This window comes from Lates calcarifer, linkage group LG16_LG22, assembly GCF_001640805.2.
Source record: "Lates calcarifer isolate ASB-BC8 linkage group LG16_LG22, TLL_Latcal_v3, whole genome shotgun sequence".
Lineage (NCBI taxonomy): Eukaryota > Metazoa > Chordata > Actinopteri > Centropomidae > Lates > Lates calcarifer.
Genome location: NC_066848.1, coordinates 22,408,268 through 22,435,201, shown reverse-complemented (window position 1 = coordinate 22,435,201; position 26,934 = coordinate 22,408,268). Strand labels below are relative to the sequence as shown.

Sequence of the window (26,934 nt, the reverse complement as noted above, 5' to 3'; positions counted from 1 at the left end):
CTCTACAGTTAGTTTTGTTGTTTGGTCATTTCAAGACAAGATTTGGTTGTAAAGTTTATAGCCTGTCGCTCTGTTGCTCCTGCAGGGCTCTGTGTGAGAATTGTGAGGCAGCTAAAAAAACAAAAGTGTAATCATGCATCCACTGACTTTCTGGTGTAAACATAATCACAGTCTTTGCGTTTATTACATTAGTTCAAATAGCGTTTGCGGTTCAATTTTGATAACTCGTTCAGCCCTAACATGAACCAACTAACCTGAACCAACCAACCGCCTGAAGATGAGTTCTGAAATGCCAGGGGCAGTGATATATTTACTATAATGCACACTGAGAAAGCACTGACCTTGTAGCCTGGTTTCACACCTCTAAATCACCAGTCCCCATTTCTCTATCATTCACTGATTCAAATAGGTATGGTCATGAAGGAGAAACAATAAGTCAGTCAAAACTTTCTAGTTAGTCTTTGTAGTTAGAAGCAAGTGAACAAACTAAAGCCATGAAAAATAGCTACAGAAATGGTGAAAAATTAACTGCTCATAGATGTTGCTGCTGTGGCCTCTGAGGTGACTGAAAATAATGTCAGGAGGGCAAATATGTCACTCACCACTGATAGGGAGTATTTAGTTTTGCTTTGTTCCAACCAAAGAGAAAGCAGCTACCATAAACGTGATGTCAGAAAAAGTTAAGTGAAACAAAATGTCCTTCATCTTTCCAGAAGAGCTCATCAAGTGAAGTAAAACAGACATACTACATCAACTGGCATTAACAAGTCTGTCACACCATTGACATGTTGCACAGTTATAGCTTTGCCACTGACACAAAACCAAAAACTATATGCATACTCTTTGTGTAACCTTTCAAATAATGACTTTGCTTGGATAGATAGTCAATCAAAACGTACATTCTTATTTATGACATAAACCTGATACTCTGTAAGCCACATGAATGGACTGAAGGTTTCTGAGTCCTCCTTTCTCTGCATAAACAGTACACTTTTATGGTTCTATAGGTTAAAGATACAGTTTGGACAAAGCAAAACTAAGTAAATAAGGCAAATGAACAACTTGCTTTTTTTTTAAAAAAAAAGAAAAAGTGTTAGTTCTGTATTTGTGCAAAACAGAAATAGAGTATTTAAAGCAGAAACTACACACTTGTTTTTAAATGTTAAATTAATGTTGCAGATTCAGACCCCAATTTATTTTCAGCATCCAACGATGAGCCAAATGTCAAAAAAGTAAAAAGAAAGAAGAAAAGTGAAGTGTTGAATTCTGCAACAAAATGTGTGTTAAAATAAATAATTTGGTGAATGATACGTTGCCTGATGGAGAAGTTGTTATTTAAATGATAACTTTAAACAAGAAGCAACACAAATAAAATAAAATGTTATTAGCTGTGAATTGTAGTTACAACATCATATGTATAAGGCAGAGAGAAAGTCACTGCATTTAAGAGGATACACTTTTACAACAGAAAACACAAGTAAATAGATAAAACAATTAAATGTAGAAAACACAAGGAAGTGGACAAAACAGAGAAAATCTGATATTTTCTTTCTGTGCTCATGTTTTGTCTGTTTTCTTTGTTCTTTCTGAAGTTGCAGTGCTTTGACCTCTCTTGGCCACCACAGATTTCTTTTTGAAAGTAAAATTGATGCAAAAATTACAATAAAAAATCGCAATGTACATGATGTGATCTCCAGGCTAATAGGTGGACACACTTACCCTTGAATAGTGTTTTTAAGTACAGTTGCACTTGTTGAAACTGTAAAACATGTAAATATTTATTTCAATTTCAAACTACTGAACTCAAAAACTGGAAAAACAGCAAATGAATAAAAATGAAACACCATTTTGACCCCAGTCTGTTAACAAGGCAGCTGTCAGTATGACATAAGGAATGCTTCTGTACATTTGATTTGAAACAGTAAGGTTTTTATCATTATCACATGGATGAAGGGCATTTTTCTATCAGTAACAGCTATAATAGCGAACTGTGGTGGTTTGTTGTTTTTTTCTTGAACAAAAAAATCTAATTATATTGAGGTGACAAAGTAATAAATAATTTGAATTGTCATTGTCTGGTGAAAGTTTGAGTCAAAAGGTAAAAAAACAAACAAACAAACAAAAAACTACTGTATTTATATGCAGTACTGTGCAAAGGTTTTAGGCACTAAAGGTAAAGTGAGGATGCTGTCAAAAATAATCCAATGATTAATTTTTATTCATCAACTGATCTCATGCACAGTACAGCGAACAGAAAAAACCTAAATCAGATCAGTATTTCCTATTATTCCCCCCTGCAGGATTCCTTGTTCTTCTTGTTTCTGTGGATAGATCTTTATGATGCTGACTGTGTGTTTGGACTCATTGTCCTGCTGCAGATTTAATCTGGGACTGATCAGACACCTCCCTGATGGTACTAATGAAGGATACGAGGAAAAACATCTGAAGTGCCTAAAACTTTGGTACAGTACTGTGTGTGTGTCTATATATATATATGTGTATATATATATATATATATATATATTATATATATATTATATATATATATATATATATATATATATTTCCCCCCAGACACTAATATGTGGCAGGAAATAAATGTTTATCATCTTTATATATCTTTATATATATATATCAGCACATAAATACTGCCCTTTGTATTACCTCTGTGTGTGAAATAATGTTTCATCAATGCAATCTATTTACAAAGACTGAATACTTTTATACATACAATCCTTTGTTTTATATTGTACAATACTTACAGCATTTAATTGTGGTGTCCTTTAACACCTCAATACAAAAAAGTAAAGAATATCTCATATATATCTATATCTCATGAATGACCAGACATGATGTGTGAAGCTGGCATCTAAGTATTTCCTATACTGCACAATCATTCAAATAAAATGTAATAGCTGCAGGTAAAGGGATTTTTGAAAAGGCAGTATCAAGAAGGAATCATCAAGAGGGTGTCCCTTTGTTTTTTGGTGTTCCATGGAAACACATATCATCTATCTGCTCTGTGAACTGCTCCCAATTCTTAATCACAGTTGCAGTACTGATGTCACATCAAACACAACAAATACATTGTGCTTAAGTGTCCATGACTTGCTCTTACTAAGAGTTTTATAGATCAAAGTGTATGCAGTCATCAGCAACTCATCAGTAGGTACACAAGTAGGTACAGTGTCTCTGTCTGTGGCTGTAATGGTTGTCCTGTTCTGTGAGCCTGAACTACAGGATGTTGAAAGGTTTGTACTTTTCAGTCTTACTGAAGTTAATGTGCTCACTGCTGCCACTGGAGAAGCAAACATTACTGGCCCTGGGTCCAGCCTTCTGGAAAAACATTGAAAATGTCAACTCCAGATTAAAAAAAAAAAGATATCTCCAAATGTCTTCAAGTTTCCTTTCTTTGGCTTCTTGGAGACGGTCTCGGGTAGCCCTACTTCTTAGCCAGTTGGAAAGGATGCTGACCCTTTAAATATATGTGTGAACACAGTTTCATTAATTCAGAGACACAAGCAAAATAAATAAGGGAAACTGAAGTTTGTAATACGTAAAGGTTGTGTATGATCAGTCTTTGATGTCTGGTGCATTTTCAGAGTTTTTTGAGTTGCAGTGCTGTACTGAACCCACTTTCCCTCAACCTGCCTCATTTACTCCTGCTTCCACATTTACTTTTCCTAGACATATGGTTAAAGAGCCATTTCTAACCATCTATCTATTCGTCTTGAGGCTCTGTGTGGACATCTGTGTACCCACTAATTTGTTTAGTCTGAATAGGGGGCATACACCAACTGTGCATGAGCTCGGCTGTTGTAATTGAGCAGTTGCATTCAGCACTTTTGTGCTCTCTATACTATTCTTTTTTATGTTTTAAGTATAGCAGATAGAGCCGCTCTTCCATTTCTGGCATGGATGTCATTATTTTGATTTGATTTGCAGTTGCATGTGTGGAATATGTAGACGAGGAGTATAAATGAAAACAACTATATGTCTGTTGTGTTGGCAACTGTTTGCAGCTGTCCATGTACACATCAGCAAGAGAGTATAACTGAGACTTTAGGGTCTGTATGCTACTTTATCTGTCACAGAGTACACATACTCATGGGTAGTGATAGTCATGAACACATCCATACTGATGAGGAACTTTGAAGAGCTTTGAAGACCTCTGATATTCTCATAGGATATTCATGTAGAAATTTATAAAGCCCAGACTGATCTGTCTATGCATGTTCCATGGCTGTTTTAGTTGATCTGGCTGAATAATTGAATTAATTCATACTTAAACTGATTTTTTCTAATTTAAAAACCTTGGAATTATATTCACTTCAGTGTAAACTATCAAATAATGTCACCAAATCTGCTATTTTCAGATGAAAAACTTATCCAATGGATTTTTCTATTGTCAGATTCTGAAAAAGACACTATGAATCCTGTTTTACCAGTTAACAGCCAGTTAGATAACTGTGATGACCTGTTTGTTGGCCACTGTATATGTAATGCTTTAAATGGCCTTGCTAGGCTAGCTTGTCAGGTACAAGACCAGATCTTATTCTGTGTTCTTAGTTGACAATGTCATGAATGACATTTTCTTGCTAACACTTCCATGGAACAGCCTCTGGATTGCACTGGACATCAAAACAACTGTTTTTGAAAAGTGGGTGTTAAGCAATCTTTTATTTAGGTTCAAAAGATGTTTTGGTCCTTGAGGTTTTCCAATCACAAATCTTGTCTTGATCATCATTATAAAAGCTCAAACAAAATGATCTCATTTAGTCCATGCTGTGGGGCACACACACATTCAACTTTAGATCAAACAGGGTTAAGTAAAAGCAATCAATCCAAACTGCATTCCCTCAGGTTACTGTTGGTTCTTTTCTTTAGAACAATATTTATTTATTTGCCACTTTTAGATGATAACTAAGAATCAAGAGGGTTGTTCCTGTGTCACTGACACTGACAGGTGCAGTGGTTAAATCACAGCTGCATATTGAGTAAGATCCAACTACAGGGACATGTTCAGCTGAACATTAGCTATAAATTAAAATAATTACTCCTATGTCTCATCTTATGCTATCATTATTATTACTATTATAATTGTCTATAATTGCATTATTCTTATTGCTATTATTATTATTGTTAATACCACTTTACATCTCTATATAAAATCTGCATTATGCTATGTTTCCCTATCCTGAAACTCAAAGCTTTCCCTATTTGGTTGTGATTCAGCAATATATAAATAAATGAACTTGACTTGACTTGGCTACTTCCAGCAGGATGATGCTCCATGTCACAAGGCAAAAGTCATCTCAAACTTGTTTCATGAACATGACAGTGAGATTAGTGAACTTCAGTGGCCTCCCCAGTCACCAGATCTGAATCCAGTAGAACACCTTTGGGATATGGTAGAACAGGAGATTGGCAGCATGAAATCTGCAGAAATTATGTGATGTAATCATGTCAACATGGAGCAGAATCTCAGAGGAAAGTTTCCAAGATCTTTAATCTATGCTGCAAAGAACTGAGGCTGTTTGAAAGCAAAGAGAGGAACTACCCATTATTAGTATGGTGTTCCTAATACAGTGCTTGGTGAAAGTAAATCCCTAACACACCTCTTCAGATTGATTGACGCAATAATAGCAAGCATTCTCACATGTGAAACTAACACAAGTTTAAATTTGAATAATGAATAATGTCTGAATTCCATTTAGTTATTTCAGTTTCAGGTGCTGGGAACTTGCTGGAATTGTCATGACTTACTAAGACTCTTGAAAATTATGGAGAAATCTAACTGTCTACTGGGAAAAAAGCCTGTAAGTAAGTGTCTTTTTGGATACCAAAGTGAACTAAGGCAGATGTGACACCTTTTAAACAAAATTAACAGTTCCATTAGTTTGAAAATGAGAATAGTGTTGTCTTCAGAAGGTCATACATGAAATTTTTGCTATTCTCTATGACATTCAACCTTAGATAAACCAGGACTGTGGTGGTTGTCGTGATTCAGACTGAAGCACAGATGCAGTTTAATCAGCAGCCTCTGAAGACACAGAGTTTAACAGATCATGTGGTTTTGTTCCAGACAACACAGGTTAAAATCTGTCCTAAACCGTAGGCTGAAACCTTGGATCTGAAATGATATATTTCTGAAATGCTTTTGTGTGTGTGTGTGTGTGTGTGTTTTTTTTTTTTTTTTTTTTTTTAAAGTTGTTTTGTAAAGCTCTCTTGCACATCACGTACACTGTACGGTAGATTAAAAAGTTACTGACACTACGCCTCCATAGTGTCTTTGGTTTCTTAGTTTTTGTTGTAAATTAATATTTTTCCATTTGTGTTTCTAGTGTTTTTGGTTCTTGGTTTCTGGTTTCTTGGTTTTATTTTGTTATCTCTTTCCGTCATGTTCCTTGTGTCCTTGTACTTCCGGTTTTATGTTGAAGTCCCTCTTTTTTTCATCTCCACCTGAGTCTTGTTATTAATCACCCTTATGTATATATAGTTCTGTGTCTCCCCTGTTGAGTTGTCACTGTCTTCTGTGTGCGTTATCATGCTGTGCTCTGTTTAATGTGTTTCTGTGCTGTATTGAGTGGTATGTTTCCAGTGTTGTGTTGGTGTGCTTCAGGACCCCTTGTGTGCCTTCCTTTGGACCTTGTAGATTTATCATTATCATTATTATTTTTTTAATTTTTGACCTACCTGTCGGTTTTTGTTTTTTTCTGACTCTGAATAAATCTTCTGAACTGTTTGAGTGTTGTCAGTATCTGCATTTTGGGTCCTCATCCCCTGAGCCCTGAACCCAACCGTGACACACTTAGTGTAATTAATCTCCTCCCTAAATAAGTGAGTAGGTTAAAAACATTATTTTCAGAACAAAACCAAAATTCTTAAAAATGTTTTTTTAATTATTATAGTCACTTTGAACACAATCAACATTTTCAATATTTTAGAAAATATATCTGGACTTAATTAATGTATTAATGATCAATACGGCAGCATCAATATGGTGACTAAGGCACGGATTAGTGTGAGGTACCGTGCACCAACAGCACATGATGAATACTTTATTACTGTCAAGGATCCAATAACAATCTTTCATGGCTGTTAATATCCAGGCAAGCGAAACACAAAGGTTATTCCAAAGGCAGCAGCATATAATGGATCAAGCTTCAATCAGGTCAGCCCATCCATTTCTTCAACATGGAGTCACTTGGTAAAGTTAATGAGGTTAGCTTAATGAGTACAGTTACTCTATAAAATGCTTGTGGATAAAAATGTTCTATAGTTCTTAATTTAAAAAAAAATCCATTGTCTGAGCAGGTTACAGCTTTCTTCATAAGAGGATCAGACAATGTGACAGTTGCAGCAGTATGCCTTAGAGGTGAGCAGCAATATTTCCATCCAAAAATACGGGCTGTATACTATGCCTCATATTAGAAAGCAGATAAACAATCTACAAACACTACAGTTAATACACAGAGCCTGATAGTCATAAAGCAGGAAGTGGCTGCCCACAAAATTTGCCAAAACTATTTACATTGAACTGAAACCAGAAGGAATATACAAGTAGCTAAAAAAAACTGAGCTGTTTCCCTGCTGTAAAATTAAACATTTCATGCCAGAACTTTAAAACTTCAAATGGTTAAGAGATCTTGGTTGACACCCTCCTCAATGACACAAGTTCTGACACAAATGTTGACAGCAAAATGTGATTGTCTGGGATACTTTCCTCATTAACAGACACAGAATTTATGGCCGTCCCTTAATGACTGATGAACACACCAACTGGCATAATGTTGTGTGGATGTAATGACTGTTGGAATTTTCAGTTCAAGATACCAGTCACACCTGCATGTACTTGAGAACAACAAATATATTTTTTCATGAAGCATTTACAGTTTAAATTTGTCCTGAGGCTACAAGAACACTCATGGATTATCCAAAATGAAAAGGGTTAATCCCCCAGGGGAGAATGACATGCACAGCAAAGTTCAGGGCAGTGTACTCATTAGCAGGTTTCTGCAGTATTTTAAATATTCTTTGTATACAGTGAAGGTTGGATTTGATTATAGCTTTAACGGAACCATCCATCATAAATCACCATCTCATTTTGACTTGATGGTTGTTTTTGACCCAAAGATTTGTGGAAAATTATGATTTTAATGTATTGTAATACACAATAAATATTCCCATAATGTATAAAAAAAAGTGTTGAATGCATAATGTAATAAAGTTCTTCTGTGTGATAGCTCCAGTGATACTTAACATTTGAGGCCAATACAGATATCAAGATTTGGGAGAAATCTGACAACAATATGTTGGCCAACAGCCATTTTATTTTCAACCTAAATACAAAATGCAAACAACCAACCCTAACATGAAGTGGGACATTTTATATGGTAAAAATAAACTATGTGATACTGAAAGTATTTCTATATTACCTCAAACCTAGTTTGGTATTTCAGTGCACCAATTACTTATTATTTATCAACCGACACATACACAGACACTAATACATCTGCAATAACTTAATACTGGCAAATTTGTCAGTATTGCCAAAGCTAGCTTTAGAGCAAACCCATGTCTGTTGGTATGTTTGTTCTTGCTATAGCACATAGTGAAACAGTTATCATATATTTAACCTTAAACCAGTAAAAGAAGAAGAAGGACAAAAAAGAACTTTTTTTTGTACTTTTACTTTGCCTATCATTCTAATTGGAAGTTGAAGAAAGCTCAAAGCTTCATATTTCTTTTTACACATTTCATCTATTTAGCTAATGGCATGATTAACAAACATATACAGTTATATTTTCGACCTATTTGATTTTACTGCCCTTTGTCACTTATGGGCTCCATAGCAATAACAATCAAAAAATGTCATGTACAGTAGTACATTAAATTCTACACAAAATGTTACTATGCTATGGGTATCAATTTTATTCCTTTTTTAAGAATTACAGTATTTGTAGTTATTACATTACATTATGCACATTCCTGTATATTATCAGTTCATGTCAGTCTGGCCATTATTTATCAAAATATCTTCTGAACCGAAACTAATGGACTGAAATCTCTTAGTGTGGTGACAGCCCTACATCTGATATAATTTAAGTCTATTTGTTCATCAGTACAATATGAGCACATGACCAAAAATTCAAAGCGCAGACTTAAAAGAGCTTTCTGTCACTCCATTAACATTTAGTAAACGTGAAACTAGCACTGCTCAGCCATTTTTGTTTTCACAAAGAGGAGAGTTCAACGAAGACTTTCCAAATTCTAACACAGTCTTTCCAGCCCCACAAGTCAGTGCAGCATGGTCTATTACAAGAGAACAAAACAGCTTAATGCAATAAGTTAATAAACATTATCCACTTCACATTATGCACAAATATCATGCATATGTAGAAAAATTATAATTTTTACTTGTCCAATCATATTAAAATAATGCATAGATATAAAAAGCAAATACGTAAGCACTATCATACGTATTAAACAATCTGTACAAACATTTTGCGATTTCTTTTTAGGATTTAATTTTTTTTTCTACGTGTAACAGATTAGGGAAAAAGTAAAAAAATAAATATCCTATGTACAATCACATCAGCCATTCCAAAGTTATTGTCACTGCAAGAAAAAAGCAAAAAGCCAGAAGATATCAAATGTTAGTTCAAACAATAGTCATGGTGACGTTTGCGTACAGTGTGTGAATTGTTACAGTGATGAGCAACAAAATAAGTCAAATTCTCCCACTTACTTTATTCCAACAGCCTGGTACAGGTAAGCCATCGTCCCCCTGGGAAAAGACAAACAATATGCTTATCATATATTTATCCATCAAATCAACAATACCACTATGCAAGTGTGAACAATGCAAACAAAAGCAGTTCACAATTAAATGAAGAAAAAAAACATTTGAAATCATTATAGTAGAGTAGAGTAGAGTAGAGTAGTGGTGAGAGTTATTTTGACAATCCAGGGTTCTGGAAGTAAAAGTCATGTTCTATCTCTGCATATAGTACACGTATGTAACATGTTTGTATGTATGCATGTATATTGGTCTGTGCCCAAATCAGAAGCTTAAGACATATTTCTTAGTTACTGCATCTGCAAGACGATCTATGTGCAAGATGACTACTGATAAATTTCATTGGGGTTGGGTGGGTTGATTGAATTAAATCCAGTAATCTTGTTTCCTATTTTGTTTCTTGTCCTCTAACAACTGTTTGAATAATTATAATGGATAATGTTCTGCCTCTTAACGCTAGTGCCGGGATGTTCAAGTCTTATTTTCGCTCAGTATATACTGAGACCTGTATGAAGTATTTGGAGTTTCACTGTAGTGAGAGCTGAGCATGTTTCAGGCCACAGAGTGCAGACCACACTAGCATGACATGGCAGTACTGTGTGGAGATAAAACAGAGATGTGGAGACAATTGTTTTTTCTGAATAGACTGTGATAATTGTGTTGATGCTACATGAATATTATGTGTTTAGTAAATGAACAAAAATCTACCACATCATATGTATCATGACAGTAGCAGCAATAAGAAATAACCTAAAGATTATACAAGTATTAAATCAATTATCAACACTAACAGCCAGTATCTCTGAAGACTACAAGCAGCAGGAGTCGGGAGTAACATGCTCTGAGTCTGTCTGACTGTGCTACTTGAACGTCAGTCACTACCTGCACTGCCAAAAGCTAAACTTTGTCATACAGAACTAAAGTGAGTTTGTAAAACTATTTAGGGCTGCTGACACTTAGTTTGTAGTGTAATGTGTAGTAATGTAGTATTTACAGCTATTTGCTAGATTATCAAAATATCCAGAGGACCATGTATCAATGAAACCTTTACTTTCAGAACCAGCATTTCACCCCAATGTCTCTAGACCGTATTTTAAACAAAGAATCCAGAGCTTTGAGTATAAATACAATAAACAAATACACCCATAAACAAGAAGATTAGCAGCCTTTGTATTTAGAGATGTTTTTTAGATTATGACACTGAGTTGGATTTAACTGAGAGAGTGCTCTATGACACAACAGGAGGTTGGCAGCTGAAGCTTTGCAGTTTCTGGGAAGACATATCCTGAGAAAAATAATGCCAAAGTTTCAGAATTAAATCAACAAATTGACATTCATATGCTAACACTTTAAGACATAACCTTACCTGTAAAGATAAAATTCAGAATTCAGAAATACCAGATTTATGAACCATGATCAAGGTACTGTACCTTCCAATACCATATCTATCTATCTAGCAGTCCTGTCTCCTATAATGACATTTATATAAAACTAGTTTGCAACGACAAATTGTATGTTGGTTGGTTTTTAATAGTTGGTTTGAAATGTTTGAAAGGAAACATAATTGTGATGGGATTATGTTTTCTATTAACATACTGAAGACATTTTCTTTATCATTATTGTATTTGGCTAGTCACAAAAATAATTGTTCTGAACGTATTAGTAAAATGTTCACTGAAACTGTTTTTGTTTTCTGTCAGAACACCCTATCTTTCAGTACAATTTCCAGATGCTGTGACTGCAGCACTATTTAATATTTTTATGGTTATGTTTAGTCACTGGCAGTTTGTGGTTAACGGAAAAGATGTGGTCTGATTTAATACAGAAAAGGTTCACTAGTTTATTAACACTGAACCAAAACCATGATCTTTCCTGACCTAAACGAAACCACAGACAGGAGTCTGGATGCAAAACCAGGGCTCTGGTGTCGTATTTGTGCACTTCATATTCCCACCATCCACCCCCACCACCTCCCCACTATTGTGATGCAGTTATTAAATGTAGTGCCTATTACATTAAGAAATGAATGCTTCTGAGTCCTACCAACAGATTTAGTGATATAGAAATGAGAGACAGGCTTTGCAAAGCCATACTACATCTCTCAAAATAAGTTTTTGATATGAATTTGGAAATGCCTATTGACTATTGACTCTGTATGACAAGAAAACTGGACCAATTTGTAGATTAGGGTTAATGGTTAGATAATGACATAACTCATTGATCCCTAAAACCACCAAAAGCTGCAAACAACTGTTTAAACTAACAACGTGTTCTAGTTGACCTTGCTGTGGTGTGAGGACAAATCTAATTTATCAGTCACTATCCACACTGTGCCAGAAACTCCTGACAGAACCTGAAACTTATTTTAGTATTATCTTCTGAGCAGAGGTGGAAACAAAAAGAGAAATCATGACAATGGGCTGCTTTACCGAACAGGAGGTTTGTGATAACTAAAAAGAACCATGTTTCAATGATGTCTTCCATGCTAATATCATCAAAATCATCATCATCATCATTTAGTTCCTCTTGCTTTTCATGGTCTGTGGTAGTGGTCTGTTGCCTTGGAGATGGAATAACTTGGTGCTCCATGCAAAGAGAAGGTGCAGGAATCAAGGGATCATAAATAAAATCTTTAGTATGGTTAATATAACAATTTCAAGCCTTTATATTAGAAAAATATTATTTCTGGTTATGTCACTGGTGATATTTGTCCCAATCATAGAAGCTGACATGGAAGGTTTTAGTAGTTGAGATGGAGACACTGAGTTAAAGTACTTCTCAGAGGGAACGGCTGGTTCATGTTAGATCTAGAAGAGGTCAGCTGGAAAAGTTCTGGTTTATTACTGGGTGAGTCAACTACAAAAAAATAGATTTAACCAACATGCATGTATCATGCATACATAGAATTAATCTACAGTGCAACATGTGAATGGTCATAGTCAGGAGTGCGCTTAGAGGTAGCTAGAGACATGCTGGGAAAAGTGAAGGGAAAGAGAGCACCGTACCACAGGGCAAGGGGCATCCAGCCCGTCCAGGCCTGGCAAGCCTGGTTCACCTTTCTCTCCTTTAAAGCCTCGGAAACCCTGTTTGTGAAATCAGCCATTTAAAAAACAGTGTCGCAGCTCATGTGCAGCATAGGAGTGTTTGTCCTCCACTGCTTGATGGTAGGAAGATCTCCACTTCTGTCCACTGGATGACTGGCTGCATGTTTCCTAATCATGCAGGCAACCTGGGACTGAAAGGAACTGGGCTCACTGAGATGAGTTTGACAGCTTTAAGTGTAGGATGTGATGTGTTTCTCTGATAACAAATTACAGGTTAGTTCACAGTGACAATGGGTTTGATGTAGAGTTCTGTTACCAACCCAAACCCTAAGAATCCCAATAAAGTATTGGGTTTTGTATCAAGCTTGAATCATTTTGTTATGTAAGTTTGGGCTTGGGTCAAGTTTGGGTTTTGGTCATTACTCCTTTGGCTTAAAAGGAGCAAGCTGAGGTGTTGCAGGCATGTGATCGGGATGCTCCCTTGATGCCTCCTTCTAGATGGCAAGTTTAACACAGGTGAAATCCCAGGGTAGACAATTCAACACACTGTAAGGATTACATGTCCCATCTAGCCTGGGGACATCTTGGAATGCTGCAGGGGTTGTTGGTTGATATGTTTGAGGAGATGGACATCTGGGTTACCTTGCTCAGTCTGCTGCCACCATGATCCAGACACATGGCTGAAAATGGATGGCTGAGACAAAACGCTTTGGTATATTTTGACACTCATCAGCAGAGGCTGCCTTATTCCTGTCTCTCTCATTCCTGGAAAAAGAGGCCTCCCAAGTAGAGTTGTGGTCTGTGGTCCATTAAATACATTATAACCTTTCTCTTGCTTTATTGAAACCATTTTACTAAATCAAAACATCAAATTTGGTGGGATTTCATCAATTCAGTCACATATCTCTGAGAGGCTGCAGAAACCAACTGGACCAAACTCTTCTTGAGGTTGATTAAAACCACTGAATACCAGAGCCAAAAGGAAGCTGACTACTACTTCTTCAGAGAAACTGAAGCTCTTTAGTATTATATTGTATTGTAAAATAGTGCTTCTTCCCTTTGCCTCTTGACTACACATCAGACTACTGACATACCAATGGACAGGGGGCATCTAATCCAGGTGCTCCTTGGTCTCCCTTATCCCCTTTGGCCCCCCTGTTGCCTTTCTTGCCCCTCTCTCCCTGCAAACAACAGCGTATTAAAAAAGACAAACTTTAGTCCTCCTCATTAAGCCACACATGAAGCAAATCTTTGTTTTTGTTTTTGTTTTTTGTTTGTTTGGTTTTTTTTTTTTTTTTTTTGGTTCTATCATATATGTGATTTATAATATGTGATTTATTTTTTTAATTAACTAATGCTTGGTGTGTCATTTGCTATTTTCAGGAAAATGTGTTTTTTTTTTTGTTTGTTTTGTTTTTTTAAAAATTTAGTGGAAAGGGGAAGTAAGCAGAGGGATTAAGGGAAGAGATATTAAAGCCAGTGTAGTTGGTAAGCAGGTTTCATCCAAACATTTTACCAAAGACTACCTAAAACCTACTGTGCAGTAAGATCAGCTTTTGGAAGACCTGTGAGTGAGGAGTGAGAAAGCTGTTACATATACTCCATTATTTTCATTTCATCATTGAAGAACAAAACATTAAATATGAAGAGAACAGGATTATGGAGGACCACAAGTGTAATAAATCAGTTTATTAATGTATGACTAATTGCACAATAAAATATACATTAATACATTTGTTTATTCATTAATTACTTAATAAATTGACAGAGAGGCACATACATAAACTTCCAATTCATCCGTTTCCCGTTAACAAACCTTTTAGTCATTCAGTCATGTTCCATTCCGTTGAAGTAGAGTGACCAGGGTGCACACCTGGTAGTTTATGTCTCTTTAAGCATATATTAAACATGTTTCTGTGGCATATCAGTTTTCCAGATGTGGAGTATGATGCGCAAACGGGGCATAGCATTTACTGCTATTATATATCATGTTCTCGCGGTTTTCTGGTCATGTGACCAATTTGAAATATATATATTTTTGGTCTTTGTTTATTTTATGTGTGATTTTCCTGTCAATGCATTGTGGATGCAAAGAACTGTACTGCACAGTTAATTTGTGTTTAATTTATATTTGTGTTGTGGAGCCTTGTGTGCGTGTTGGTGAAAAAATGTTTTTTTTTTTTTTGTATACTGCAACGAGTTGCAGGGACCCAACAGGGGCCATGCAACGAGTTGCAAGGACCTTATTGTTTTCGTTCAGTTTATTATTAGGGCCCAAGCAACAAGTTGCAGGGACCAAACGGGGCCATGCTACAAAGTTGCAAGGACCCTATTGTTTTCGTTCGGTTTCATTATTTTTTTTTCCTTCTTCCAGACCCTATTGTTTTCGTTTCGGCTTCATTAGGGCCCGAGCAACGAAGTTTGCTTTTGTTTGTTTGTTTTCGTTCGGTTTATTATTATTATTATTATTTTTTTTTTTTCTTCTTCTGGTGCCGACTGAATCCCCTTTTAGGGAGCCTAAACATACACAAAAACTCACGGAACTCTGCAGAGACATCAAGCCTAGTGAAAATTTTCATGTTATAGGGGTCTTGAACATGGGTGTGGCAAAATAGCTTGGTAGCACCATCTAGAACTTTTGACAGCCCCTAGGGCCTGTTGCGCCTAAAAATTTGAAAATGTGCACACATAATATAACATCCCAAGACACACAAAAAAGTCTCTTTGAGCCATATTCTAAACCCAACAGGAAGTCTATCATTTTGACCAGAAATGAAAAATTGGTGTATTTTCTGCCATTTCAAGGGGTCAGGAATTTTTACAACCATTCTAGACACTTTATCAGCCATACATGTTTATTTATCCTTTACTAAGATGGATTCTTTAAGCCTGCCTAAATGCATGTTTCTTACATTTTTTTGCTTCACGATGCGTACTGCCGTATTTTCTGAATGGTGATTACTGCCGTATTTTCTGAATGGCGATGCATCGTGCTGTGGTGCATTGTTACGCCACTGTATGCCCTACGACCTGCGTTAACCCTGCGTTTGCCTTTCACGCAATGGGTGTGGGGTACGAGGGCCCGTTCAACGCTGCTCACAGCTTTAATTTCTATTTATTCTTGAGACTGGAAGGAGGGGCTATGGGTTTATAAGGGGCTGCTGTGGCCCAGGGAAGGCAGTCTTGGTTTTGTTGCAGAGGAGGTAGCAAGTACTGACACATGTTTAATGAGTAGGAGTTACTGAAGAACTCTATTGGATTTAAATTTTTTTCTTGTACTTTTTGCATTGTTTGTTTGTTTGTTTTCCTCTTTTCAAACATAGTTTTTTGCACTGTAAAAATGTATCACTGTTTGCACTTTGGGAGGCCGGACAAATAAAGAAATCAGCACACCAGATTATCTTCTGACTACACCTGTGAGTTTTTCCTAGGATTTTTCCCCTTACCTCCACCATTTTTGGATTTTTGGGAGGGTTAAGAAAAGAACCCTGTGACAATCATTTATGTATTTAATCGACTAATTTACTGTTTTATGTTATACCTCATAATTTGAACTATTTATTGATGGATTAATAGTCCATTTTTACATTTCTTTTACAATCCCCCTTTTCATTATTAATAAAAACATCAAATAATGAATTGCAGTGTAATTAAGTACATAATTTCAAAATACATTAATGAATTCAAACATAATTGATGGAATTTAAAAATCTAGCCATGGGATGTAACAAGCTCTCCTGCCCCACCTACCTCATACCCTTGCTGTCTTTTCCAACACTTTTTAAGTGCCAAGAAGAGCCTTTTAGGAACATAAGTATGTGTGCATGTGCCATCCACTGGCTAAATTACCATAGGCTAAAGGCTAAATGACAAAGCAAAACTGCAGGTAAATGAAATGCAAATGGTAGAGAAAACTGCCTGATTAAAATCTGTATTCTTAATAAAATCAAATAGATTTTAAAATGCTATTATTTATTCATGAATTCATTAATGTACTTTTAAATTATGTGCTTATTGACTGTTTTATGTTGTGTTGCAAATCCTTTTTACTATATCAACACTATATCCTATTTACTGATGGATTAATATTTTATTTGTATACAATTGTATTAATGCCTATTTTTATTGTACAATTAGTTAATGAATGAAATGCTTTAGAATATCTGTGACACTTGTTGTCCTCCATACAGGGTCATGATAAAATATAACATTAAAGAATTCAGTCAGCTACAACCCAGTGATTGTGTGCTGTGTGATGAGAGATGTTTAAAAGGTACAGAGTGGATAGATGGGCATTTTAATGCTGTTCATTTTCTCATTTCTTACCAGTCAGTATTTTTTTTTTTAACCTTAACTGTGTTACTTCCTGCCTCATTTTCAAAGGCAATAAAAGTGACTTATTTTGTTTTTACAACAGAGGACAATCAATTTTACACATTGAAGTTGTTGGGAATTGCGCCTGCATATGTAAAATGAGTGGTATAAAAAGTTGTGTGGCTCCAGAGGGGGCAAGAGGGTGGAGGTGAAGATAAACTGCTTTGATGCCACTTCAGATTTTATCAGCTGATACTAGCATAATACATTAGAATCTCTGTCTGAATTGTTGGCAGCTGAGTTGCATTCTGGGTAATGTAGGCACCAGGTTTGACAGGGAAGATGAATGCATCAGATAAAAACAGTATCTCTGGTACAATCCTTTTTTCCAACAATATTCACAGTGCAATGCTACATCAGTCCAGTTCTCCTTCAAGTCTACGTTTGAGTATTTGGTAAGACTTCATTCTTAATGTTTGCAGTTTACTGGATGAGACTGAACCACTGTCTGATCATAGTCTTAATAGAATACCTGCTCACCAAGTTCAGAGGCCGTGAGGGTTCAGATAAAGAAATGACAACAGTATACAGGGAATACAGTATGATAAGAAGAATAACCTGCTGCCTGCAGTGTTCTCCCAGTGCTGTTTTATCATAACTTTTGCAACTGGAATGTCAGATTTCAGACTTTGTTGTGGTTTAAAGCTACAGCCTGACATGTCTCAGATGCTTTAGATTCTAATGCAAAGCCCAGCTGTGAGTGTTGCTAGTAGCAAAGCTGACATTCAGAGATCAGATCGGTTCATGCAGTCACTGTACGTGACATGAAACATTTCACTGTGCACTCTTGCTATTCTTGCCATTGACAGAGCCCACTTACTGAGCTTTTACTTTGGAAATCATGACAAGCAGATACAGATATGGCAAATGAAGTATCAGCACCTATTGTCCAGACAATGGCTACCTATGTTGAAAGGTTCACCTAAAATTAAAAAAATCATCAGTCTTAAAAATGATTAGAGAAAAGTGCAAACTGTTTGGTGTGCTGGCATCTAAACATAGCATTTGACAGTGATGGGAGAGCACTGCTTGCTAATTTGAGGAATGGGTCACAGGGTCAGGGGTTGGAGGGACTACATGAAAGCTTGCAAGGAAGAGTTATGGTTAAGTAGGAGCAGGAGGAGTAAAGAGGAGGTGTAAGAGAAGAAAGATTAACCAAGGCCAAGGTTTGTGAGAGGGAGAGAGGGCAACCCGGCAGTAAACAGAGCCACAGGCCACAGAGCTAGGTGGAGGGAAGGAAAAGGGGATAGGAAGACCTGCGGAAACAAAGGAAGACAGGACAAAGAGTGAAAACACCAACACTATCCCATAGCTTTGTCTTCAACACCTTCAACTGGGCAGTCACACTGGGGTCTGTCTATTAGAGTACAGCTCTTTGCTTCTGGTTTCTGTAGCTGTACATTGAAATGATTGCTTCTTTTGACTAAAGACCAGTTGAATGTGCTGAGAGGGCTTATGAAATGTGAATGCTTAAAAGATGGGAGTGGAAATATTAAAAGAGTCACAGGTTAATGGGAAGGAAACAGAAACATTCTCTTAGAGGAGGGGTATGTGGAAACAGATATACTCTGATACACTTCAACCTGGAGATGAAATACAGTATCATTTTGCAGGGCTGTTTTGATATTAACTGCCAATTAAAAGAAAAGTTCAATACATTGGGAAATATGCTTACTTGCTTTATATTCATGAGTGAGAAGATGGACATGATTCTCATATTTGTGTGTTAAGTACAGAGCTGGAGTCAGGGTCTGGATGGCTTAGCTTAGTATAAAGGCTAGAAGGATACAAGTAGTCAGACTCTGTTCAAAAAAATGAACAGGTTACTTCAGTGCAGCACCTCTGGCTAAAAGGATCACTTCACTGTGACAACAAGAACTTAGGAAGCCACTCACAGTCACTGCAGCCAGCTAATACAATCAAAAAATACATTTCCAAATGGAGCTCAGAAAGCACAAACTGTCATTTAGACATTCATGTATTGATTAAATAAACCAGAAAACCAGAACATTTTAATCAATGAGTTATAAGGTACATAAACCTGATTTTTGGTCAGTTGGAGCCACATAAAGAAGCTGTGTACATTGACCTGTCATCATTATTGATATTGTGATCAGTGTATTACTGAAACATCCAGCAGACACAGAACAACATTAGCATTGATCTGGAGTGGTGTGTCTGGTCATCTGATAAATGTTAGTCAGCTGTGGTCTGGTCTCCACTCACTCAGAAAAATATCAGACTCTTTAGCTAAATGTGCCAGCGTGTTCAGTCAGAGTGAACACTGGAGAAACTCCTTTCTCCCCTGACACGTGAACACACCAACATGAAAATGATATCCACCTTCTCTCTCTGTCAAGTCCAAACTGAATCCACATTATAATGTCACACAGAAAACAATAAAACAGGAAAACTGCTCAAGATCACGATCATTTATCACAACTATCATCCTATATTTTTTCATTTTCTTTGTTAAAAACAAATCATATCTGGAGGTGTTTTGATCTGTTAATGTTCAACAGAAAGCCACCACAAAACAAATAAATTTGCCTCAGAAAGGCAAAAGACATCTTGATGTAAATTATTCAGAATCATTAAAAAAAATCAAAGTGAACTATCTGCCTCATGTGATTATCTTTTCATGTGAGATATCAAAGACAGCATCTGATATATTGATATTCAGCTCTTGAATTCACATGTCCTCCTTGAGAGTATCTTTGAAGTCGTCACTACTCTTGACCTATTATGGCTCCCAACAATAATGACAGAGGGTAAATAATGCTGTGTATGCAAATACTAGCCTATCCTGTGATATCATGCCCAAAGACCCATGAAGTGATTTGTTTAGTGGCTGAATTTATTGGAAATGACCTGGTGTGTGTATTCCACTAAAGAAATATAATGCATGTCCATTAGACACAATCATGTCCCTGGTTCTGCTGTCTTTATAAATGAAAAAACATTATAGGCAGTATCTTACCCGGTTCCCTTTGAGTCCTTGTGGTCCTACTAAACCCTGCAAAGAGAAATGACAAATAACATTAATGGCTATGCATATTTGTTCTTTTTGGGAAAAATGCCTAAAGAATGCAGTGCCTTCATTTTCAGTGAGGCAGAGATGACAACATTTCAGTAAGAAAGTTGAACCTGACAACAGATCGGAGAGCAGCCATTATGTTATGGGAATAACTATGAATAGTTCCACGTTTGATCAAAGTTAATATAATGATACTGGTCTCTCTATCAGCCTTTCATTACTGTGTCACTGTGAGACAAAATATTTTAGAAACATTCTGCTTTCAGTGTAATCATGAATGTTTGAATGGAGGCTTACAGGGATGCCTTGAGGCCCAGTTGGTCCTGGTAATCCTATGTCTCCCTTTCCACCCTGTAGTGACGAAGGAAAAGCCAAAGTGGATATTCTTCTAAAAGTTTATACTCATTACACACACACACAAACACACACCACACATACATAGACACTCACTCTCTCTCCTTTTGGTCCTGCTGGCCCTGGTACACCTGCTGGTCCTATTAGACCCTTTAAAACAGAAAATAAATAAATACATCAGACACAAACAGAATACAAGAGAATCATTATGGTTAAATCAGTAAATCAACAAGCTGTCTGGTGAACATGAAAAGATGTCACAAAAATAATGTCATGGACCATTTAGAAGATTTTTTTTAACTAATCTGAAGAGTGAAAAAAAGATTACAGCTTAATTTTCTGCCCTGACACATGTAGCATTAACACACCAAGCTTGTTGAACTACTGTTTAAAAAGGAGGGAAATGAATCAAATGTCAACAGCTGCATTTCTCTCTCTGAGTAGTGTCAGGATTGGAGAGGAAGACCATGAATGTCAAGCATATCCAGTATATACAGTGCTGTCCAAATGTACTATACGTGTCAACATGCAGCATGGGCATCCCTGCATGCTCCTTTTCCTAGCAATGGCAGTTTCACAGCCAGCTGCTGGTACAGAATCAAGACACAGGAAACAGTGGGAGCAGGATTGAGGGCTGAGGATTTACACTGTTACCATGTCTAACAATAGACAAGATGAAAATTCAAAGCAGCTCTAGAAAACTTCCACTTTACTGACCCAAAGTAGCAGTGGGAGATGATGATGAGATTTTAGGAGAATTTAAAATACTAATAGTCTGAGGCAATGTAACACGTACAACTACAAACTCAGAGAGCACATGGATGCTCCTGATTTGTTCAGGCCAATATCAATATTATGAGGTTTTCATATAACCACATATAACCAGACATAAGTCTGATGGCATCTCTGTATTGATGTGTCTTTTTTTCCCTTTCTTTTTCTGGAGGTGGGCTGTGTGTGTTTGGGGGGTGGGGTGGAATTAAGACTATGGAATTAGACTATGGATATGATAGACTATGGAATTAAGACTTTAGAAATCTGGCCAAACTTTAATGACTGCTGCAGGGGTTGTGGTCCTGACATGAGCCAACATAAGGGTGATATATACTGTGTACAGTTGCCCTATTTGCCATGAAACTAGATTCTTCATGCCAGTGAATCCTCAGAACCCATCCCTGAACAGTTCTGTCCTAACAAAGCTTTTTTAGGAAGGAAAAGAGACAAGACAAGCATTGGAAGCAAGAAAGCAAACAGACAAGACAAGCAGACATGGCAGACATCAAGCACGCTGTAGCAGGGGTGGAGGAGGAAGAGGAGGAGAAGGGTGAGGGGACCAGAACAGGACTTGCGCCACTCACCACTGGACCCGGTCTGCCGTCTAACCCATGAGCCCCCTGTATAGCGTTGTACACAGTTACAGCAGAGATGGTGGGGGAGATGGCGGGAGGAAGGTGGGGAAAGGGGGTCGGGATGGGGAGGTGGGTGGTGAGTAAAGCTGTGACTCAAGTGACTTCAAAAACACATTCAGATGATGACACATGAAGGGTGATGGAAGTGGTGGAGGTAAAGTGAGTGACAGTAATTGTGAGTTTTGCTGTTCACACATCAAGTCATGTTGTTGTTCATAGTCATATCCGTTAACGGTCGCGGGGCCTGAGCCAACCTACTGTCAATTTTTAAAAACAGCTCAAAAATATATAGTGTCATTTCTCTAAAAAAGGATAAATAATTTACTGAAACAGCTGGCTGATGGTCGATTGCATTTATCAGGAACTATTTTCAGTAGCAGAAGAATCCACATTTGGTTTGGTTGTTCTGTATTCTGGTTACCTGACTTGCACCAGTTGTGACATTGTGTGTGTATGAGGAACAGCAGCACAGTGCATGTGTGCTGATTTGGCTCCCTATAGGCAACATACTGTAAGTATCCTGTTAAAGCTGCATCAAGCCTGGGGAGGAGTGCTGCCTTAAAGACAAACTCTGGGAACAGATGACTCACACAACTACAAATATGTTGGAAAACAAATATAAACCCTGTGACAATGATTACACGAAGGAGAAGCATCTCCCATCTCCAGAAGGAAATAAAGAGACAAACATATTGTTAGATAACAATGTTATACTGTGGCCTCACAGGAGGAGTACGTTGATCAACGCTGGAAGTATTCAGATCCTGAAAGTTGGCAACTCATAATTCAGACAAATTCCCCCTGTGACTGATGTACTATTACAGGCTAGATGATATGAATTATTCATGTGTAAGCAGCATCCTACTATTGTAATTGGCGAAGATGGAGTTAGTTTGAACTATTTAATATGCTGTTGGACAGTGTCATCTACAGCAGTATATCAGATTATATCAGTTTATCATTTGTTTTCTAACTAAAATGACAAAAGCTACCACATATACAGAGTGCAGTAAAAAGTACAATGTTTGCATTTGGATTGCCATAAAGCAAGTTCATTTAATTTATACTTTTTTTAAATGTACATACTTAACGCTCCACACTAGATTACACAACTTTCAGATGGAAGAGGTTATTTAGTTAAGGGAGGCCTGGGAAAGTGTGGTGTCTGGTGGTTAGCTCCACTGACATTACAGAACCTACCTACCAACACACCAATACACCACCGGCTCAAATGACCTGTGGTATCTGCATATGCAAATCTGACCTCAAGCTCCACAATCTTGTGCCTTCCAGGGCTTTCATCCAGCTTTATGTCCGTCATCCACCAATGACAAGAAAACAACTACCTCAATACACAAGAAAGGTTAGGTGTTGTCAAATAGGTGAACATGTTGTTTTTCTGAAACAGTGAATAAAGAAGCATGCTGCAAATAGAGAAACACATCAGGTCACACGCTAAAAGAATGATGAACAGACAGGGTGTATAACATATATCTGTAAAACTAATTTTCCAATATTACTGATGAGTGGTTGAAATATGACAAATTTTTTGTGTCTTTCAAAATGTCCTTTTTTATTTGCTTGTTTTATTCATTAGCATTATTTTCTCTAAATGCTGGCTGTGTGCTTTCAGTGTGCTGAAAATGATTTTCTTTCTTTTGGCCACGGTACTGAGTCAGCTGGTCAGTAACAATGCAGTATCACATACAAACATGATCCATAGTGTCACATGAAAACCTTGTTGGTCATGGAGGATGATTTTGGAATGTGATTGTAAAGCAAGAGATTAGAAAGCTGGTGACACCATTTTGAGTATTACTTACAGGGAGTCCAAGATGGCCTCTGTCTCCTTTGTCACCCTTCTGACCTGTTGCTCCCTTCTCTCCTCTGATGCCAATGCCTGGCTCTCCCTGAGAGACAGGGTGAGGTAGAATCACAAAGTTACACTTTAATTCATAGAATGGATATGATGCAAACAGCATACAACTGAGGGAAGATTTATTAAAATAAGGGTCTGGTGAATATTATTTTGGAATTGCTGAAAAATATCTCACCTTAGGCCCTGAAGGTCCTTGAGATCCCTGGATGAAACAAAAACAGTGGGTATACTGACACAGTCTGTACTGTTTCCACTGGTGAATGTGACTAATACGCTTTGATACTGGGACTTAATTTATTCAATCCTATTTCTATTTGATTTATTTGAACGCAATCTTATTTCTTCATATGAAACATATTAAATTACTATGAAGTGTTCAAAATCATTCAAAAATAATGTTAAATAAAAAAGTATAAGCAGATTTTTTTAGGTTTTAAAATAAAAAGGAGCAAATTAGAAATTTTGACCATCGCTGTTGGTCAAAAACAAATAATAAGAAGATGTCAGCAGGTGTAAAATGTAGTGGACCTTAAAACATTAGTGTATAACACTTACACTCTGAAGAGTAAAAAACAACAACAAAGTTATAAAATTATCTCACATTTGGATTTGCACAGGGAGTAGATAGATGGTATTTCTGGAGAAGAGTACATGTAATATTTCCAAATACAGACCTGAACAAATTTGTTGGTACCCTTACAGCGTGTTGAATCAATGCTTCATTCCTTCTGAAAAGTGATTAAATTAAAAGTAACACTCCCTGCCTGCCTATAGTATGTGATAGAGAAAACTGATAAAATTGTGAAGAGAAATGATTTATTGTTTATTTTACCAAGATAAAACTAGTCTGGACAGATCTGTTGGTACCCCTAAAAAAGATTATAAATCATTGCATTCTAATCATGTTTCAAACTTCATCAGTGTCACGGGCAGCCAGAGCAGTTTGCTCAGGAAGAATGGGCCAAAATACCTGTTACCAGGCGCAGAAATTTCATTGTGAATTACCGCGATTGCTCGTTGGTAGCGATTGTGGCTAAGGTTGTACGTCAAAATATTAAGTTATGGGTAACATCTTTTTTGTCCATGCCATTTTAATTTGGTTTATATATATATTAATATAATTATTAATTGACATTATAAAATATTCAGTTGAATCAAAAAGCTGTCATTTTCAAATTATTTCAGACATAGTTGTGGGTTTTTCTTTTTCATGGAAGGGTATGAATTTGTCCACATCTGTATGAATCAAACACTGAAGACCCCTCTGCTTTCTACCTGAATTGTTAATGTCTGTTTATTTGTATTTTGTCTGAATGTGAAATTTCAGGTGGTGTGATGCTCCTAAACTCATGGCCAGTCACTTTGGATCCACACATGTGGGCAGATTGTGGATCATTTACAGCCTATTCACTGTCCTACTGCACCTGTTAAGGTGTGACAGTTACAACTTTATCACTGTGATTGGTTCATACTGTATTCCTCTACTGAGACCTCATCATCCAAACTAACTGAAAACACTTCTGTGAATGTGTAGGCCTTAAAGCTAGTCTTTAGATTTAGGGGTTATGGCATATATGACTCACTGCTGGGCCAACTGGTCCTGGAGGTCCGGGGGGCCCTGGAGGACCATAGATCTAAATACAGACACACACAAACACAATTCATTTAAGAAAATATAGCTCAGACATGTTGTATAATGTACTAATCACACCTGTGGCTTAATGACTAACCCTTACCATTTCTGACCTCGCTCCTTCTCCAGATTCGCCTTTAGGACCCTGTCACAAAGTTAACAATATAGTCAACTGCCAATATATAGTCAATAGACAAACTATTAACTATTAATGAAAAATCAGCAACAGTTTGTCACAGAGCACTTAGGATGAATACAAAGTGTAGTCTACTGTTCCTCCTTTGTCATGTCAGACTCTACATCCTTAAAGATGCAGCCTGAGGGGGCACCATTGCGTACCATTGTGCCAGGTAATCCAATAGGGCCTGGGGCCCCTGTAGCCCCCTTTTCACCCGTAGGGCCATCTAAACCCTACAGAACAAGGAAGTGGAGATAGATGTCACGATAATGGCCGGACATTTCAATTCAGGGACTGACGAGTTGATGTTCATGTTAAAATCAAAGCATAAAGGTGAAAGGAGAAAGTTCTGTTTTATACCCGTATGATTTGCAGTGTGTAGGTTCTCATTCATCCTGGTCGTAGTGGTCTTAGTACTAGAGTTATCCTCATTGGAGAAAAGTAAATAAGTACCTTTATTTAAGTACTCTATCTTGGTACAAATTTGAGATAAGTGTCCTTTATTTAGGAGTATTTCCATTTTGTGCTACTTTATTCTTCTACTCTACTAAGTATCAGAGGGAAATGTTTTTTTAATTCTTTTAATTACAATTATCAAATAGTTCAATTACATTTAAGAGTAATATTTATAATCCATCATGTTTTATGAACTCATAATTACATAATAGTAAAACTCTCTGAAAGGGCCTCATGCACATTTTGCTGACAATCCAACTGTATGTTGGATTATTATATATTGTTGTGAAACAATGTAATTATTTGTAATAGAGTATTTTTACATTGCTGCATTGGTACTTAAGTAAAGGATTTGACTACTCCTTCCATTTCATAGACCACATGGTGGCGGTATATACAAAGGTATTCACAAACTGTTTTGCATTAATTTCATTTAAAATACAAAAGAAATAAAACAATTAACCAAACCTAAAGTAATTGTAGTATGGAAATGCTGTATTAAGGGACGCACTGCTGCCCATTAAAAACAGACAAATTAAATCAATTAATTAATAAAACTAAAAAATTAGGGTTTCCCTTTGCTAACTGTCAAACATACATATATACAAAACTAACAGCATTCACTGTAGACTCTCAAAGTAACAGTATGCTACAAATAGCATAGCCCTTCATGTGGGGGCACTTTTGGGATCCATATCACAGTAAATTAAAACTGTGTCATTCCTGGGGTCTCTTCCAAGCCAGTCTCTAATTAGATAATAACAGGAC

General features: G+C 36.8%; 1 protein-coding gene across 1 annotated transcript in view; it reads right to left on the bottom strand.

Annotated features, from left to right (window-relative positions):
• Window positions 1–6,883: 6,883 nt before the first annotated feature.
• The window catches only part of LOC108895316 (collagen alpha-1(XIII) chain-like), a 111,048-nt gene continuing 90,997 nt past the window's right edge, over window positions 6,884–26,934 (bottom strand). Inside the window, exons 27-39 of the mRNA XM_051076474.1 lie at window positions 25,872–25,943; window positions 25,636–25,677; window positions 25,483–25,533; window positions 24,075–24,101; window positions 23,844–23,930; window positions 21,970–22,005; window positions 20,708–20,761; window positions 20,555–20,608; window positions 20,201–20,236; window positions 13,941–14,027; window positions 12,808–12,885; window positions 9,752–9,790; window positions 6,884–9,621 (exon numbers count right to left, since the gene is read on the bottom strand). Of these exons, the coding sequence (XP_050932431.1) occupies window positions 9,619–9,621; window positions 9,752–9,790; window positions 12,808–12,885; window positions 13,941–14,027; window positions 20,201–20,236; window positions 20,555–20,608; window positions 20,708–20,761; window positions 21,970–22,005; window positions 23,844–23,930; window positions 24,075–24,101; window positions 25,483–25,533; window positions 25,636–25,677; window positions 25,872–25,943 (666 nt within the window). The 3' untranslated portion in view covers window positions 6,884–9,618. The remainder of the gene's footprint in view (window positions 9,622–9,751; window positions 9,791–12,807; window positions 12,886–13,940; window positions 14,028–20,200; window positions 20,237–20,554; window positions 20,609–20,707; window positions 20,762–21,969; window positions 22,006–23,843; window positions 23,931–24,074; window positions 24,102–25,482; window positions 25,534–25,635; window positions 25,678–25,871; window positions 25,944–26,934) is intronic.